Source organism: Ochotona princeps, chromosome 2 (assembly GCF_030435755.1).
Source record: "Ochotona princeps isolate mOchPri1 chromosome 2, mOchPri1.hap1, whole genome shotgun sequence".
In the NCBI taxonomy this organism is placed as follows: Eukaryota; Metazoa; Chordata; class Mammalia; order Lagomorpha; family Ochotonidae; genus Ochotona; species Ochotona princeps.
The window spans coordinates 84,709,636-84,729,378 of NC_080833.1; the positions used below are offsets into that span (position 1 = coordinate 84,709,636).

The window sequence follows — 19,743 nt, forward strand, 5'->3', positions numbered from 1 at the left end:
TAATTATTCTAAATATTCCTGTATTTTTATCTACTTGGAAGTCAGAGACACAGATACAGACAGAGAGAGAAAGGGAAAGAAGAAGACTCAAACGTTGAAGCTGGGAACCAGGAATTCCAATGAGGCCTTTCTTTTCTGTAGCTGGCACCAAAGTACCCATAGATGGTATTTGGTACATCACACTGCATCTCCCAGGTACACTGACAAGAAGCTGAGCAGGAAGAGCAAGAACTACAACTCAAACCAGGCACTCTGAGAGAGAATGATGTCCCAGTTACTTAACTAGTTGTACCACATTGCCTGCCCTTATGATGTTTGTTACCAATGACAAAGTGGAAATAAGATTTTAGTCTAGGAAACAAAGAAACTCATAAATGACTACTATAGTAAATAATTACAATGAATAGCAATGAGCAAAAATGTCCTGAATTAAATGCCAGGGAATTAAGAGTGAGGGGATAATCCTTACAAGAGATTATCATTGAAAGAATAACAATAAAACATAAAGTTCTCTTCATGCTAGATGTTCTAGTTCTTGCAATAGTCTTGTTTCATCCTTTAAATTGTACTGTGATGATGGTACCATCTATATATTTATTTAACACACAGGAAAACTGAGATTTAAGAAAAACATTTCTAACATCACATCAGCAGTGGTAGTAACAAGTGAAAGAGCTTATAGTAGAATCTTCTAGGTGTCGGGAAAGATATACGACTCCACCAGTTGTATAGATTACAAACTATTGATTATTTAGATGGCCTGTGCATAAGCAAGAATTAACCTTCCATGTTCTTCCTTCTCAGTTACCTATATTGGCATCATCAGTGGTTAGCCTCTACTTCCTCGAGCTCACCGATGTCTTCAAGCCTGTGCACTCTGGATTTAGCTGCTATGATCGGAGTCTTAGCATGCCATACATTGAACCAACCCAGGAGGCAATTCCATTCCTCATGCTGCTTAGCTTGGCTTTTGCTGCACCTGCAATCACGGTAAGAATGGACTTTCAATTCGTACTTTTCAACCCACCCTCTCAAAAAAAATGTAAAACATGGGTTAAAAATGAACCAAAGGGGCCCTGCGTGGTGGCCTAGCGGCTAAAGTCCTCGCCTTGAACGCGCCAGGACTCCATATGGACACCCGTTCTAATCCCTGATGCCTGGTTCCCATCCAGCTCTCTGTTTGTGGCATGGGAAAACAGTCGAGGATGGCCCAAAGCCTTGGGTTCCTGCACCCATGTGGGAGACCTAGAGGAAGTTCCAGGCTCCTGGCTTCAGATCAGTGCAGATCGGCTTCAGATCGGTGACCACTGCGGTCACTTGGGGAATGAATCATTGAATAGATTTTCTTCTCTGTCTCTCCTCCTATCTGTATATCTGACTTTGCAATAAAAATAAATAAATCTTTAAAAAAAATAAACCAAAGATCAATTTCAAATGTTAGATCAGGAAGAGAATGTCTTAAAGATATTTTGGAAGCATCATTTGGAAACATTTAAAAGAAAAATTATTGCTAATGAAAATTAAAGATTACATGAATTTTAAAATGATGGTTTTCACAAATCACTACGTAAAATGCTTTATCTGCATAATTCTTCCTGAGTATTTAATATGTCATTTCGGATAGACTTCCTCTTTAGCATATTTTTCTTGTTCTCATTTCTTTCTTTCAATATATATTTACTTACTTTTATTGGAAAGGCAGATATACAGAGATAAGGAGATACAGAGAGAAAGAGCTTCTGTCTGCAGGGAGCAGCCGGGATTAGAACCGGCACCCGCGCACCCATATAGAATCCTGGCATGTGCAAGGCAAGGACTAGCCACTAGGTGCTTATTGTCAAAACTTCATTTAAAAGAAATTTTTACAAGACATTTTAAGAAATTGGGCAATCCAGATTTAATACAACAGCAGCTTTACCATTTTTAAACTTCAAAATTTATTTCACACAAACAGAGTACTCTTATCATTTCATTCAGGGACAAATGCCTGCATGCAAGCACTGTGCCTAAGCCAGCATCAAAGTCAAATTTTCTAAACCTCACATATTTATGTTACTATGAATATTATTTATTTAAAAAGATTACTATATGAAGCTTCAGAATGCTGTTTATAGCATGAATGATTTACATTAAATAGCCTTAGAAAATAAGGTTGGAACTTAAACTTCCATAAACTTTATCATATTTAAAAGATGTCAAATGGCTATAGAATTTGTGATTTAGGACTATATGAGTCAAAATTGATTTGAAAAAGTAATGATATATTCAGAAATAGTTGAGACTCAGAGTCTAATAAGACAGTTCAAAGGTGTGAATAACAGCATCTTTCTGTCATTTTCCAAAGACAATAACAATATATTAGCACTTCATTTAACGAGTAGAAAGAATATAAAAGATCTACAATGAGTTCATGGGAAATGCATATTGTGAAATATAATTTAAATTTTAAAAGATTTTGCTGTAAAGATAACTTTGTGTCTAGTTCTGTTTCCATGAACATTTCAAGATACTCTCATATATGCTCTGTCATAACAGAGGCCAGTGTTGTGGCATAAAGCATAAACCCAGAGCCCGAAATACCAGCATCCCATAGGGGAGGTGCTTCATGTCACAGCTACTCCACTTCTGATCCAGCTCCCAACTAATGGTCTTGTAAGAGCAGCAAAGGTTGTCCAAGCTTTTGGATCCCTACCACCCACATGGAAGACCAGAAGTTCCCCACTCCTGATTTTAGCCATAACAACCATCTGGAGAGTGAACCAGCAAAAGATATTCTCTATCTTTCTTTCTCTTTCTCTCCCCTTAATTCTGACCTTTTAAATAAGCAATTTTTACAAGATTTATTTATTTTTATTGGGAAGGTAGATTTAGAGAGAGAAGAAATGATAGAAAGATCTTCCACCTGCTACTTCATTCCCCACCCCTCAGCCAGAGCTGAGCAGATCTGAGGCTAGGAGCCAGGATATTCTTCTAAGTCTCCCAGGTGGGTTCAGGGTCCCAACACTTTGTGCAATTCTTCAACTGCTTTCCCAAAGCCATAAGCAGGAAGCTGGATCAGGAGTAGAACAGCCAGGACATGAATTGGGGCCTTTATGTGATCCTGGCACTTGCAAGGTGAGGATTAGCTAATTGAGCCATTGCACTGGGCCCATACACAAACATTTTTTTAAATAAATTTATCGCACCAGAAAGCATTTTTCCTAATTGGGATAAATTGCCAATGTTATTATATAATGCACTTGTTCTGCAAATATTTTATAAATATGAATAAATATTCACAACTGTTCTGAAAAGATTGATTTGATATATAATCACTTAAATAATTTGTTTTTGTTTATCTTGAAGTCTTTCTTCACTGCAGTCTCTTACCAAACTGTTAGTAAAGCAAATTTAAGTGAGGCACTCCCTGCTAGCGCCAATTATCTCCTGATGTCTCTTTGCTGACACTGTTGCAAGCACTAGGGATTATGATCTTAGCTCCGTCCCTGAACTTCTTCTGTTGACTCCCTCGCTTCCCATGATAAGTTCTAATATGAAGGTGAGTGATGCTTTCTTGGACCTTTGCTTCAGCCCTAAGAAATGAAAGGTGGAAATCCAACATTCCTTACTACCAAAACATGCCTGGGAAGTTCATTCCAACTCCTTCCACGAGGGTCCCACTCCATTTCTCATTATTTGCAGGGTCTCTATGTCTTTTAAATGAGTTTTAATGGGAACAGAAGTAAATTAAGGAAGTATATGCACTCTAGACCCCCTGGCTTCCCCCATTTCTACTAACAGCTACAGGATACTTCAATATTAGAGATTCCTTCCTGCCATGTTACCTTCATGGATTTTGGACAAATGCCTTGGTCAAGTCATGATGTTTCTGATATCCAGTGCTGCTTTTCCCATCTTATTCTCCAAATATACACTATTTCTCTAAATTTCATTCTAATATCAGTTTTTCTTTTTGATTTTAAGACAATCTCCCAAAACATGTCTTTCTCAACATTAATTGTGCAGTGTCTATGGTCATCCTATTCAGGGACCACAATTCTGTCTCTAATGTTATAACATATGTTACTGCTTTCCTACTTTGCAAACATGAAAATACCAGGTTCAAATCCCTGACTCTCATGGGTGACATTTTGTTGTTGTTTTCCTGGTGGCATAAACCTGCTCCCAAAGTGTGGTGCTGATGATGGTAGAGACATGAGAGTCATTTGCCTGAAATGGCTTTGAGAGCAAACTTGCATGAGGAGAGGGATTTTCACCTGTTTTTTCTGGAGGGAAGGCAACATCAGTCTGTAGAGAGACATTCACATGGACAAAAGGAAGATTAGCCAATTCTCAGATACATAAATGCAAAGCATGCCAGCTTACTTGGATTATTTTTAAGCTTTGAGAGGTCTTCTTAAAATAATTTGTCTTCAAGATATTTTATGTGAAATCATAAAAATGGATTTAGTATCCATGAAATGCATCTTTTTATTTCTCTAAAATTGTCCTTACATTGAAAATTGCTTCTGTAATATCCAATTTGCATTTTCAAATGAAAATAAACAGAAGCACTTAGTTTAGGTCTTTGAAATTATTCCTTAGAGAAAACAGTGCAGAATATTTAGGTTTACCATAAAATTTCAAGAAGGCTATATGAATAGAAATAAAACCACTTTTTCTTCCCTAGAAATAACAACATGTTTTTATAGAATATTAAAATATTAACGCATATAATTTTATGGAAGAGTTCTATTGGAGTTTCATTATAGCTTCCAGAGATTCATCTTACCACTAGGAGGAGCCTATACAATCGATATGTAGAATATTCAACCTGTTGGGATTTCTGAGAGACATTCATTGGGCATTTGAATGTTGAAAACACTATGATGAATGTTATCATGATTCTGCTGTTTCCTGTTGCATTTACTGGAGGCATTTTGGTTTCTGAGTTTTCCATTTTGTGATTATTGCAAGGACAATGGCCTGTAAGAATAAGCAATATGTATCTACTTGACTTATTCCCAGAGACTGGGTCACTAAGGAAAGTGTTCCCCAAATATGCCCACAACATTTGGCACAGCAATTTTTTTTGTTTTGTTTTTCTCAGGCTTGAGGATAGCACAGAAAAAGTCTTATAAAAAGACACTTGTCCTAAACTACTTCTTGTTTTACAAATGATAGAAGCAACAAAAGTTTTATTGTCAAAACCTGCAACCTGAATCTTTAGTGTGTATGCTGTTCTGAAGGCAGAGAATATTAAAGCACTGGAAACATTTCAGCAGGCATCTCCCTATAGCCTGATCATTTCATTTTTAAAAACAATTGAATTACTTTCTAAATTCATGCAATGACATACAAATACAAAAGGTAAAATTCATCCAAATTCCATCACAAAGAGATTGTTAGAAGAGTGTGTAATTACATATTAATATCTTTTTAAATAAATACGTCCTATACAACAAAACAGAATCACACTTAGTATGACTTTTACCCTTGCTTTTTAATCATATGCATAACATATGGGAGCATTCCTGTATTATTAAGCATTTTGCCACAAAAAATGTTAAATGAATGGAATTATGAGGAGAAAATTAACACAGATCTTAGTGAGAGGGATGAATTTGATAATGTCAAAATACTGACAAGAATCCTGAATCTGCATTATGTAATCAAACCAAATACTGCTGACATTCTTTTGACGCAGGAGTTTTGAGCACTTAAACAACTCGCATAAAACTCCTGAAATCTGAAAGCCTTTGAAATTGATGGCTATTACATTGTATGAAAAGATACACTTCTCTAATGGCATCATAAAAATAAGTTTTTATATTATTTAGTATTTGTGGGCAAAATGTGAATTATTTTTTAAGTAATGAAAAAGGATTGTGATTGAAGAAACAAAGATGAAACTCATCTATTTTTGTACAATAAAGTACTTCAAAGTAAGTAGTTACTTTTCTTGAAATTACACTTTTGAGATTGGTATTATACTGTATGGTGTGAGTGGCATGTTGTGTCACATTTAGTTATGCAAAATATACAGCCTATTGCAGGTCTATGTCTACTTGAAGTTCTAATGTGATGTATGTTTTAAGAAGTGTAAGTGTTGGGCCTGGCGCCGTGGCCTAGTGGCTAAAGTCCTCACCTTAAACGCGCCAGGATCCTATAGGGGCGCCGGTTCTAATTTCGGCTGCTCCACTTCCCATCCAGCTCCCTGCTTGTGGCCTGGGAAAGCAGTCGAGGATGGCCCAAGGCTTTGGGACCCTGCACCTGTGTGGGAGACCTGGAAGAGGTTCCAGGTTCCCAGCTTCGGATCGGCACAGCACCGGCTGTTGCGGCTCACTTGGGGTGTGAACCATCGGACGGAAGATCTTCCTCTTTGTATATCTGATTTTTAATAAAAATAAATAATTCTTTTTTAAAAAAAGAAGTATAAGTGTTTAACTCAATTGTTCATTCCTGCTATTTCTATACTGATGGATTTTAAGAGTTCATCATGCACATGCTTTCTACATCTATGGAATTTTTTTCAGTTTCATTAAGATAATTGCTTAATTTTTGTAGAAATGAGGATTCTCTATTATTGTGCTTAACATCATATTCCAAAGAACTGATTAACAATTTGGATGTACTAAGCAGTATACTCATGGCTTAATCTAAAAATCAGAATAACTTCAAACATTTCGCAAAATGAATGTTACATTAGTAGTGACAACTAGCAGGCTTCTTCTGTGTAATCTGTTTCAGCTCCTACCATGCTTATAACTTTATAGTGACATGGTCATTGGTGTGGAGCTGTTAGGATCTCATGCAACTCTACATTGCTCAGCTGTGCATGGTCTAATTTCACAAGTCATTTAGGTTCAAAAATCTAAAATATTTGAAAAACTTTTAAAAGTTTTTTTTAATAAGTTATAAATTCAAATCTTGCTTTTGTTTGAAGAAGACTTGACAGGGTACAAGTGATAACTCCAATACTCAGGGTATTTAGGAAGCACAAATTCCATAATGGAGATCACAGTCATTATGCTAGACAGGGAGTGTACGAAGAGTATGTTCTCATATGAAAGATAGATTGATGTCACTATTGTAGAATGATAAAGGGTAAATAAGAAATACTACTTCCTTCGAGAGAGTCCTTGCCTAGTGATAGACAATCTACTGAACAATGAAATTTTATTAAATTCTTGAATAAAGCCATGATAGAGGAGGTACAGGAAGTTTTTAAGGAAGCCCCAAAGAAGAGGACACAATTCAATTTAGGGTAAAGTAAAAGAGTTCAAGGAAAAACTGCTGAAGGAAAGGATGTATGAACAATGTTAACTTCTTTCACTTATCCTATCTGTCCAAAATTCCCACACCAAAGGGCACTGTTACAAACTTGCAACAGTCATTCTGACATCCACAATGGGTTTCTGTCCATGGCAAATACACTGTCTCAGTACGGTATCTCAAACCAATGTACTGTTCTGCTGACTGAATTCTCTTGTAATTTATATTCATCAAAAAGACACCTACTAGACAGGTATGGCTATTTTCTTTTAAATGTGAATTTATCTAATTTAAAATTTAACATAATGCAATGAAATAAACCATAAAATCCATCTTCTCTTCTGCAGTAGCTGTATTTCAGGCAGGCAGTTTGTAGACAGTGGCAACCCTGCCAGTATAAAACATAGTTCCATCATGGTGGAGATTTCACTCCAACACCTATGTTGCAGACAGAAGATTTATACCTCCACTCATGATTTCCATGGACAAATTCTTCTGCTCAATCCCAAAACTGTTTTATTGGCTCAATATTATAGGCATTCTTCCTGGTACTAACTTTGGACTTATTTTGTTATCCTCTTCCAGTCATCCTGGTTTCATGGTTTTAGAAATGAAATGCCAACAGTGTAAGTGTTAGGGCAGAATCAGTCACCATGTGACTAGCCAATTAGGTTTCACTGAGTATTGCTGGGCAAAGTCATACGGAAATGCAAAAATGCTCTCATGCCCTGACCAGTAGTTACAGAAACTCAGTGACATCTCTTGACAGTGTCCCAGCTGCTTACTTCTCACAGCATGCTCAAATACTCAAAAGAAATTACCTGTTTCTCTGAAGCTTTTTAGAAAGACATGTCTTTAGTTTGTTGAGTTGGTGATGAGTTGACATGATGGGTAACTCACTTTCACTCTTTGATATAACAGATACAAAACTTTCTCTTTGCAGATCATGGTAGGGGAAGGAATTCTCTACTGTTGCCTGTCCAAAAGAAGAAATGGGGTTGGACTGGAGCCTAATATTAATGCTGGAGGCTGCAATTTCAACTCTTTCCTTCGAAGAGCCGTCAGATTTGTTGGTGGGTATGGGAAATCACAAAGAAAGCAATTGTCTTTTTAAAATAGAAATGTTTTATTTAATTATAGATATTAAGTGTTTGAAGCTATAATTTAGAAGTACAATTTTGGTACATGGTAAGTTTTATGCAACACAAGAAACAGTTAAGATACCAAAATCAGGGCTTTGTATCTGAAATGTATTATTTAGTTATTTTTTCCCTTTTTGTCTTAGCTTTGGTTGAAGCATAACTTTAAATGATTTCATCAGATTTGTGTCCAGCTTTTTAAAATTGAAAATCAAGGTCATTAGATCAATATGAATGGACCCTGCTTTAGAAATTACTTTATCAATGATTTCAATTTAATTATCCTGGAGTGCTCTTATACGAAAGTTACTGCACATGCAAATGTACTGTGTGGTAGCTATCTTTCCATTATTCTGCCCTCACATTATCTTCAAAGTTCGTGAGTTACACAGAAAATACATAAAACTGTTTAAGCAGCATCTGAAGCAAGCTAGTTCTAAGCCTTCTCTTCCTGTTAGCATAGGACCATCTTAATATTGTTTGAGTCACAAGTTGTTTCATTTATTTACTTGATTTGAGTAGTCCCCCACAATACAGTACAGCTTTCTGAATGTACTATATCCACTTCAAAAAGTCATAATAATTTTTAAAACTCATAACCTGTCATCTCAAAGGAATAGGTAGCTTCATTTAACACCTATTAAACAATTAAATTCAAAATTTGCATAAGATGAAAAATCTGCTCTAAATCATGCCCCTAAATCTGCATTAGTAACTATTCTCAGTGTTAAGCAAGTAAGAAGATAAGTCTCTTTAGTGCAATCATAAACTGAGTCAAAAAAAATAAAACTATGAATCATGTAGCTGTTCTCAAAGAAAAAATGTCCTAATACAACACGATGTGGCTGGAGGAGCCAGATACTCCCTGTAAGATGTCACCTGTTAAACTGGTCTGAGGCAGCCTAGAGAACAATGCTCCAGTCAACTGCCAATAATCTCCACCCTCTGTAGTCCTTGAAATTCTTATTTTCCAAAATGACAACTATGTTGCTTCCTCTCATTTGAAATCTTTTCCAGGGCCACGCATGCTCTAGGAATTAGACTGCAGAAATAAAGGTTTTGGGTCCTGAATCCAAGGTGTGTGGGTGGAGAAGGAATTGAGGAATGACAGCTGGCAAAAAGCCGAGGAGAATGCAAAAATAGGATAATGTACAAGCCCACATTCATGGTCTGAAAGAATCTACTGAAAAGTTATTCAGCTGCCTCTCACAATGATGTCTTGAGTCAGATTCTAGTCATCAAATGAGAATGAATTCAGGGTGTCAAAATGATTTGGAAAGTGTGGATTAGTACCAGATCAAATGCGTGTGAACAAAGAGTTAGACTTCCAAGACTAGACAAAACAAGCAACTGCAAGAAAGCATGATGCTTGTGTGAATGAGTGTGCATCAATCTGTGATTTTGTGTTGTAAGACTGATTACAAGAAACAATGTATAACAGAATCTGGACTAGAATAAAAGTTGGTTCTTCAAAATTTCATGGAAAAAATAATTTCTAAAATTTAGTCTCATATTTTTCATGAACTTTCTGAAGTTCCCTTGTATAATAAGGTCATCTCCTAGTTGCAAATGTTCAGACAGGATTTCACAGACTTATAATCAGAATATAATACTTTCAATGAATGGGCCAGGTCACCCTCATCTTTCCTTTGATTAGCACCCACAGATTGTAGAGAATCAGAGCCGAGTCTGTGAGGTTTGAAATTGTGGTTAGAGTTAGACATTTGGCCCAAGAAAAGAGTCCTGATAGTTCAAGTGTGTTAAGCAATTTAAAATTATTTGAAATTTTGCTCCATTCCTCACACCAATGTCTCAAATCACACAACTGTGTAGCTTGATATGTGCAAAGTGACCTATGGTGAATAATATTAGGCATTGGCCTTCTTTAACCAAACTTACAAAAAAAAAATGCTTCAAATTTCCATTTTAGAGACATTGCCGTTATTTTAGCTTCAAGTATGTTCAGAAATTTAGAGATTTATTATATTGTCATCTTGAAATTAACTCATGGTTCATAGCAAATCTTAAGATTATTTTGTTAATGTGATAATCATTACTGAGGCTGACATACCAGCTCTAGCCACCCAGTTGGTAATGGTTTCTTTTATTTTGCTTGTAGGTGTTCATGTATTTGGACTGTGTTCTACAGCTCTCATTACAGATATCATACAACTATCCACAGGATATCAGGCACCATATTTTCTGACTGTTTGCAAACCCAACTACACCTCTCTTAATGTGTCCTGCAAAGAGAATTCCTACGTTGTGGAAGATATTTGCTCTGGATCTGACCTTACAGTGATCAACAGTGGCAGGTTATAAACTGAGATCTAGAAACCTAACAATGTTTTTGCTATGCAGTAATGGTTTGCTGTATCATGCATGTTGTTTTCAATCACAATGGCCTAAGTTTTATTTCTTTTTTTTTAACTCATGATTTCTTAAGTGATTACATCATAAAAATGATTGAATACCCATTCCAAATCCTGTCTGCAAATTTGACTTTCTAATCTTGCTACTCGTCTTCACATCACCAAACCCCACTCACGTTTGTTTGTTTGTTTGCGCTTCAGTGTTATTTATTTGAAATGCAGGAGACTAAGAGAGAGGATGACAGAGAGAAAGAGATAGAGAAAGAGAGAGAAGGAGAGAGAATCTTGCATTCAATGGTTCACTCTTCAAATGCCTAAAATATCTGGGGCTGTGTCATGCTGAAGCCAGGCACTCCGTTCAGGTCTCCTCGCTTGGGTGGGAGAAATCCAGGACATAAATTAACTTCTGCTACTTCCTCTGTGCCTTCAGGAAGCCACGTCAAAGGTAAAGGCAGGATTAGATAAACCCAGGCACCCCGTTATGGGATGCAGGTATCCCAAGCAGTGTCTTAATCCCCTATACCTCAACACCTCTTTCCACACATATTTTGTGCCCTATCCTATCCTGCATTCATCAAGGTTAGAGGTTGCTACTGTTGATTTACTTTGGAATACATAAAGCCTGTCAGGATTACAATCATTATGTGTTTTGGGCAGGCTTAAGTGGAACACTAAATTCCTGTGACATATATATGCCTATACTATAATTTGGCATAACTTCAATAAGGGTAATATTTGGGTTGATATTATTAGTTTATGTTGATTACTTGATAGCTTTTGTCATATATATCACAAAGTAAGGGATAAGAAAGTGGCCATTGAATTTAAGTTTTTAATTAATACAGTGAAAATAAACTTGCATAGCAAAAATAACACCTGAGAAGCTCAAAAGGAACATCACAGAAAGATGAACATATAAAAAAATGATACTTTTAAGATTTGGATTTGTCATTCACTGAGTTTACAAAGATTGCTTGAAGAGTGAAAAATAAGTTACTATGTTCACTTGAGGAATCTATCTGACATTATGCAATTACATAGGCCTAATTTCCCAAGAATCATTGCATCATTCAAATTTTTTGACAAAATTCAAGACTCATGAGCGCTATTCTTTCTAACTTTTCTTTCTTATTCCTGTTGGCTTGCCTCCATTGGAAGGTATGATGCCAAGAAGTTAGAAGGAAACTAATGTGAATGAATTTCTATGTTTTCCAGATTTATTTGTTTGTTTGTTTGTTTATTTATTTATTTATTTATTTATTGCCAGCAGAAAGAGTATCATTTTTATCCAGTCTTTTCCCTTAGACTACATTTAAGCTCTGTGAATGAACTGTTTAAATTGTCTAACTAAATACCATGTTCTGTGACTCTCAACCTAATGATTAATTTAATGTGGAATATGCAGAAAAATCATTTTTGGAGAAAAATGAAAGCTCCTTGTGCTTTCTAGAGCATATCAAAAACACTTTTAGATCCATTATTGTGGGAAATACTTTGCCTTCAACTTTTTATGTAACTGAAACCATATCTTAGGATTAAAGGGAAGGTTTAAGCTTAACTACCTTGTGTTTTAAAGATTTATTTTACTTACTTGACAATGTGGAGGAAAATGCTGGGTGTTTTGAGGGGTGGGAGTATGGAAAGAGAAGGATCTTCTAACTGTTGGTTCACATCCCAATTAGCTACAACAGCTAGGGCTGGGGAAAGCTGACACCAAGAGCCTTAAACCTCTTCCAAGTCTTCCATATAGGTAGCAATGCATGGACATATTCCACTGCCCTACCAGATGTATCCATAGGGAACTGGATTGGAGTACAGCAGTCAGGACTCCAACTTGTATTCTAGTATGGGTGGTTGGCATCAGAAACAGAGGTTAACGAGCTATGCTACAACACCATCCCCAAACCTCCCTAATTAGCTTTCACTTGAAATTGATGTAATGCTAGTAACATTTCCAATCAGTTTTTCCTTCAGTCATCATTCCAATGGTGAAATCAAGTGATCACCTGCCAAGTTAGCACATATTAATATAGGAAAATTCACCAATACCACTATTCAACAGTACACATAATTAACAACGTTTATTTTATCACACAAATGATTTCCCAACAGGTTAAACAGAGATCAAAGTTATTGCTTCTTCTCTTGCGGCCTTCAAGCTAAAAATTTAAACACCCAGTATTCTTGAAAATATTGCTAATGGTATATAGGAACTAAAAGGCCTAATTTGGCTTTTTCCTTTGCAGGAAATCATTCCCTTCTCAACATGCAACCCTCGCTGCCTTTGCAGCTGTCTATGTTTCGGTAAGTAACTGGTTCATTTCCATGAAGTTGCGGCCAATAGAAAATTAGAAGAAAATGTGTTGTCTCCAGGTGACTAATTAGACTACTCACTGTTTAATAGTAGAGCAGCAAATTTCAGCTTTGTAGTCCATCAATATAATTCCATTAAAATCAGAAATCAGATACTTTCATAAAAATAACATATAGTGTTATATTTTACTTACAACTTGTGATACTTTTATTTAGCCTGGTATCTTTTGAATGTAATATTATACTTCTGGGAAGGCATTGTGAAATACATGAATGTTACAGATATTTAAAACAAAGTAATTCTTCAAAGTATACCTAGAAACACACAAAGTATACGTAGAAACACACACACACACACACACACAGAGACACACATTTCAGTAGTTGTGCAATAATAGTGAGTACTTGGCCCTATAAATTTAATAAATGTTTTGCAAGGAATAATCATTGTATCCGGTTAAATCAACAGTCCATGAAATCTTTCTGTGAGAAAAATTTACTGAAATTAAGGTTCGGGTAACATGGTATTTAAACAGTTATCAGTCTATTTTGCTAAAATATGTTTTAAGTAATTAAACCAGAGACCTTTGTTGTTAGCTACAGAGATATAGCACAGGACATAGAAAACAGTAAAATCTATGTCAGCCATATCAGGATTTGAGTTTAGCTTTTCATTTATGTACGTTACTAATAAAATAGCAATCTAACTTACTAAAGCTACTTCTTTCATTTTTTTAAGATGTACTTCAATTCCACATTAACGGATTCCTCTAAGCTTCTGAAACCTCTCTTGGTCTTCACATTTATCATCTGCGGAATCATCTGCGGGCTAACACGGATAACTCAGTATAAGAACCATCCAGTGGATGTCTATTGTGGCTTTTTAATAGGAGGAGGAATAGCACTGTACCTGGTAAATAGTTCATTATTGTCATTTGATCAATCACAATTTGAAAATAGAAAGCATTCATAGATTATTTTGTACTGTGGTAATTTACCTGAGATGTTTTAAATTCATGAGAAAATTCAAGAGAATCTCCATTTTAAGCCAAATTCCTTACACGGCTCTCAGTAAAATAATTTATTGAACTTCTACTATGTCCTGGAAGTATGACTTGGGAAACATAATTGCTTTTATTCTTTATAATTCATGACGACTGGAGAAGGGAGAAGATGTAGGGAGGAAAAAGAGGAAGGAAAAATATAGTTTATTTATAATGTTATAGCTGAGAAAAGTGAATCAGTGAAGGTAAGGTTAGTGAAAGTGAACGTTTTGCAAAAGATTTTCTAACTGTCCCAATAGCACAAATGTAATGATACACATATTTAATATAATCCAATTACTGTTTAGTTCATCAGCAGCGCTCTTTTAAACACCGATTCGCTTCATGAGGATAACACACTATGCGCGAAGAAACTGAAGATGCGTATTTCCTTCTGTGAAGTATGCATTTATTTATCTATTGTAGATTTGTTAAATACTACTCTGTACCAAGTACTATAATAAATGCTACAACAGTGAGCAAAAGATGCATCTCCTGAAGCTCACAATATAAGGACCAAAGAAACAGTTCCAATATGTTAAATGATTTACTAAGATTTGAGCAGACTTCCAGTGATGGCAACCTGCACAAAGGGGTTGGAGGAGACTTGGTTGTAGTGTCTTTTTTTTTTTTTTCTGAAACCTAAAAGCTTCTTAAGGTAAGGAAGGGAGGAAGATAGTCATGTGCAAAGATGTGAAAGAGCAAGTGGAAGTGGAAGATGAGGGGACAGGAGGCATGAAAGATAACATCCACATTTCTACCTTGGAAAACCAGAAACACATTGACTTTAGTAACCCAACAGTTAAGTGAGAGAGGAAGCATGTTAGCAAGGAAAGTTGGCATAAATCAATAGGCAGTTGAGCACGTGTGTCTGGAGCTCAAATGAGCAATCAGTCCCAGAGAGCTAGTTCTCCAAACCATGGATATTCCTAGTGGAAGCACAAATGTTGTTGCTAGGGCTAATTAAAACTATAAGGTCATAAAAATGAAGAGAAACTAAGGAACAGCCATGTGTATATGCCATACAGAGAAAAAACAATTATAATGGAAATTGAGAGAAACTGACAGAAATAAAAACTGGGTAGAGTAGCAAATCTAAACCATTTGGATTTGGTGCAATTCAAAAACGTATGTCTTGGTGCAGTACAAGGAAGTGACTACAAAAGATTGCTGAAATATTGAACGAAGTGTGGAGCAATTTATTGTTCCTTTGCATAAATCAGCATGTCTGAAATGCCATTTAAATCTTATTCTCACATGTTCTCTTCAATGAAGGAGAAATATATCACAGTTTGGGGCACTGAATATTAAATAATATAGTCAGAGCTTACAATGTTGCGGAAACATTTTCCAAATTTATAAATTTAAGTGTAATTTTTAGCAAATACAACATGGAATCTGCTCCATCTGGCAAATTTTTATTTCTACCTTGGTCTACCTTTTCTTCTGAAAGTAGATTGAGGGTAAGACTGACCAAACTTAGGACAGAATGAAGAAAGAACTGGTTTCTGTGGTTCTGGACCATTGGTTCAGTAAGTTATGAATCAAGTTGGTATTTTCCCCAGTAATTTGTACTTCAGACTTTTGTAATTTGTGTTAGTGCATGGTGTAGAGGGAGCACAAGCCTTCCATATGGGTACCAATGGATACCAATGGATGGGTGCCAATGGATACTCAAAGGGGACCTCAAGAACTCGGCCTGTTAGGGTATGATGTTTATCCTTCTCTTTTGAACACTAGGGCCTGTATGCTGTGGGTAACTTCCTGCCTAGTGAAGACAGTATGTTTCAGCACAGAGAAGCCCTCAGGTCTCTGACAGATCTCAATCAAGACCCCAGTCGAGTGTTAGCAGCTAAAAATGGTAGCAGCAGTGATGGGATTGCTCACACAGAGGGTATTCTCAACCGAAACCACCGAGATGCTAGCTCCTTGACAAACCTTAAAAGAGCCAATGCTGACGTGGAAATCATCACTCCACGGAGCCCCATGGGGAAGGAGAACATGGTCACCTTCAGCAACACTCTGCCGAGAGCCAGCACTCCATCGGTGGAAGACCCTGTCAGGAGAAATGCCTCCATTCACGCATCCATGGATTCCGCTCGCTCAAAGCAACTCCTCACCCAATGGAAAAACAAAAATGAAAGCCGGAAGATGTCCCTACAAGTTATGGAGAGTGAGCCTGGACAGTCCCCTCCCCGATCCATTGAAATGAGGTCAAACTCGGAGCCAAGGGTGGGGGTCAACGGAGACCATCACGGTCCTGGCAATCAATATCTCAAGATCCAGTCTGGCACGGTGCCCAGCTGCAACAACAGCATGCCTGGAGGGCCCAGAGTGTCCATTCAGTCCCGCCCTGGATCCTCTCAGTTGGTGCACATCCCTGAAGAGACACACGAAAATATAAGCACTTCCCCCAAGAGCAGTTCTGCCAGGGCCAAGTGGTTGAAAGCTGCTGAAAAGACCGTGGCCTGCAACAGAAGCAACAGCCAGCCCCGCATCATGCAAGTCATAGCCATGTCCAAGCAACAGGGCGTCCTCCAGAGCAGTCCAAAGAACACCGACGGCAGTACTGTCTCCTGCACTGGCTCCATCCGCTACAAAACTTTGACAGATCACGAACCCAGCGGGATCGTGAGGGTTGAGGCTCACCCAGAGAACAATAGGCCCATCATCCAGATTCCGTCCACTGAAGGGGAAGGCAGTGGCTCCTGGAAATGGAAGGCCCCAGAGAAGGGCAGCCTTCGCCAAACATATGAGCTCAACGATCTCAACAGAGACTCAGAAAGCTGTGAATCCCTGAAAGATAGTTTCGGTTCTGGAGATCGCAAGAGAAGCAACATTGACACCAACGAGCATCACCACCATGGCATCACCACCATTCGTGTCACTCCGGTGGAGGGCAGTGAAATTGGCTCAGAGACACTGTCCGTTTCTTCTTCACGTGATTCCACCCTTCGGAGAAAGGGCAACATCATCTTAATCCCCGAGAGAAGCAATAGCCCTGAAAACACTAGGAATATCTTCTACAAAGGAACCTCCCCAACACGGGCCTATAAGGATTGAGTGATGGTGACTGTTCAATCCTTGGGGTCATCCCCAAAGACCATGTGTGAATCCTACCTGAGCTTTATTTCAGAGGAGTGGGAAGCCTTGTCACCAAACCCGATCGTGCACCATCAGCCCGGAACTCTGTAACTCTTTTGAGGTCTGCTACACTGACCTTGTAGATTTTACATTAAGGGGAGGGAAAAGCACAATGCAAGAACCTAACCAATGTGATCATCTGAAGAGTGGTTTTATGACCTGTCATCAAACGCAAAAGATTTTGCAGAGGACAGTATCAAAAGAAAACGGTTTCCTTCAATGTATACTATTTTACTTCCTGATTGTGCCAACTTTGGGGATTTTTCTTGATTATTAGCTGTGGGAATCCAGAACACACAGGTTTCCCCTGCAGCAGAGGCCATGCAGTATTATATATTCATTTTTTGCAGAATCTGCACCAAAAGCTCAGTATGCGAGGTGCTGATGACTATAGTACATATATCATGTAAACTCTCGAACTCTATTTAACTGTGAAGTAGTGGTGTGCAATTCCTTGTCAAAGAAATACTACTTTATTAAGAAGATACTGGCTACTTTGTGTTAGAATAGGACACCCTGCAGCCTCCTTGTAGTGTGGCTCTGTCACAGTCAAAAGATGAAAGGGTTCTTGTGCATTTCTTCAAAATTATGCTTTTTTCAGCATCAAAAATCATGAAGGATATTTTCAGTGAAAGGGAATAACTAGTACTTTCCTGCATAGTTTTTCTGCTGCTGTTTATTTCAACATAGGCACTGCAAATAAGGAGTCAGTTTTAGTGAGTACATTTGCATAATTTAAATATTATTTTAGAGACTCTTGAGATTATTCTGATCACATTTGCATTTTGTAGCTTCTCCTTTGTTTACTGATTTAAAATTGTTTTGATGTTTTATATACACATATTCTCCTATTTCTAAAGCAAAAACTAAAATTGACATTTCTTGAATGAAATATATTGCTGTGAATTTATAAATGGAAAATCTGAGCCAAATTTGGCATTGTGGATTACATTGCCGGAAATATCGGTCAAGTATACCTTTAGATGTGTCTAAAACGTGGACTTAGGTTTTCATTACAGACAGTAATCCAAAAATTTCATTTGGTTCCAGATTATTAAGTGCAATACAGTGAGTTAAATTTCTAGCGAGTCTTAACCTTTTGGCTGAAGTATTTTTGATAATTGGACATAAAAAAGGAAGATCAGAAAAATTAAAATTGGTAACTAAAATATATTATAGTATAACAAAAGAATGCATTTCTTCAAAATATATGAATAGGCACAGTTTTAGCGCCTAACTTGCAAACAATAGTTTTTGCTTTTTATCTTGAATTAAACTTTGAGCCTAAATCAAAGGAAACCAATACTGTCAATTACAAAGACACAGAAATAAAACATTTCGAAGTGCTTTCCAGTTTCAGTGTTTAAAGTATGATACTTGGTTCTTGGCATTTGGTATTAAACCTTTTCTACTCCATTTCTTAAGAATTCTAAAATACACTTGTTCATTGCCAAGCTGGTAACACTAGGAAATAGTAGAGCTGGTTGATCTGAGTTCCAATTTTCAAAGAAAACAGATGGAGTTGTTTGGAGATGAATCACATCATTATCAGTTTCTACATGAAAAGGGCAGAGCTTTTTAAGAGCAATCAATCTCCTAAGGCATTCAGAATTCAGCTGAAACCAGCAGAATTGTAAACTCTGGCAATAAAACACAGACTCAACTGATATCCCTTCTGGCAATTTCCTTCTCAGAGAGGCAAGTGGGAGTAAAACGTTGCCTTCCCCACTTCTAACCACCACCACCACCACATCGTGACACTCCTACTGACTGGTTACTGCCAGTTTATAGAGGGAAGGTGGACTGGTTTTAGCACTCTGAAGAAAAAATTAAAAAGCTGCAACATTTCAGGTGCAGAATGACATTTACTAGTCTTTCCTATTTCTTAATAAAAGATTTTAAAGTATTCTCTGGTCATTAAAGTTTTTTTCTTTACATAAATATTGATATATTCTTTTTCTACTCAAAGTGCCAAAGGCTACAGTTTTTAAATACTTAAATTGTACCACATTGTTAAGGAAATATCATGATAGACACTAGAATTCAGAACTCTGCATGTATATTTGATAACACATCTTTTGTATAAAAAAGTTACAAAAATTGTTTACATTCCACTGGTACCTTAATTTAAAATAAATCAGACTAACAAGTGGTATCTCTTCTTAGTGTTCTATTTATCTTATTTGCTAATGGGAGCACTTTTTCCTTTGTTAGGCTGTGCTTTATGGATAAAACCAAGTATTGAATAAACAGAGTTAATTATCTTTTTAAAGTAAATAAATTATGAAATATATATGATATATATAATATTGTGTTTAATAAAATGTTATGCAATGTTTTCCAAACTGATAAAGTTTGTAGAGTGCTATAAATGTATTTTGTTAAGTACAGATTAAAGCTATTGTGTGAGTATATTGTGTTAACATCATAGAAATAAAGATTAGATTTCATCAAATCAGTGTTTGGATTTTGATTTCT

General features: G+C 36.8%; 1 protein-coding gene across 1 annotated transcript in view; it reads left to right on the forward strand.

Moving 5' to 3' along the window:
• PLPPR4 (phospholipid phosphatase related 4) overlaps nt 1–19,514 on the forward strand; it is a 37,061-nt gene extending 17,547 nt beyond the window's left edge. The window contains exons 2-7 of the mRNA XM_004582017.2: nt 805–990; nt 8,198–8,327; nt 10,513–10,708; nt 13,012–13,069; nt 13,818–13,991; nt 15,862–19,514. Of these exons, the coding sequence (XP_004582074.1) occupies nt 805–990; nt 8,198–8,327; nt 10,513–10,708; nt 13,012–13,069; nt 13,818–13,991; nt 15,862–17,184 (2,067 nt within the window). The 3' untranslated portion in view covers nt 17,185–19,514. The remainder of the gene's footprint in view (nt 1–804; nt 991–8,197; nt 8,328–10,512; nt 10,709–13,011; nt 13,070–13,817; nt 13,992–15,861) is intronic.
• Nucleotides 19,515–19,743: the final 229 nt, after the last annotated feature.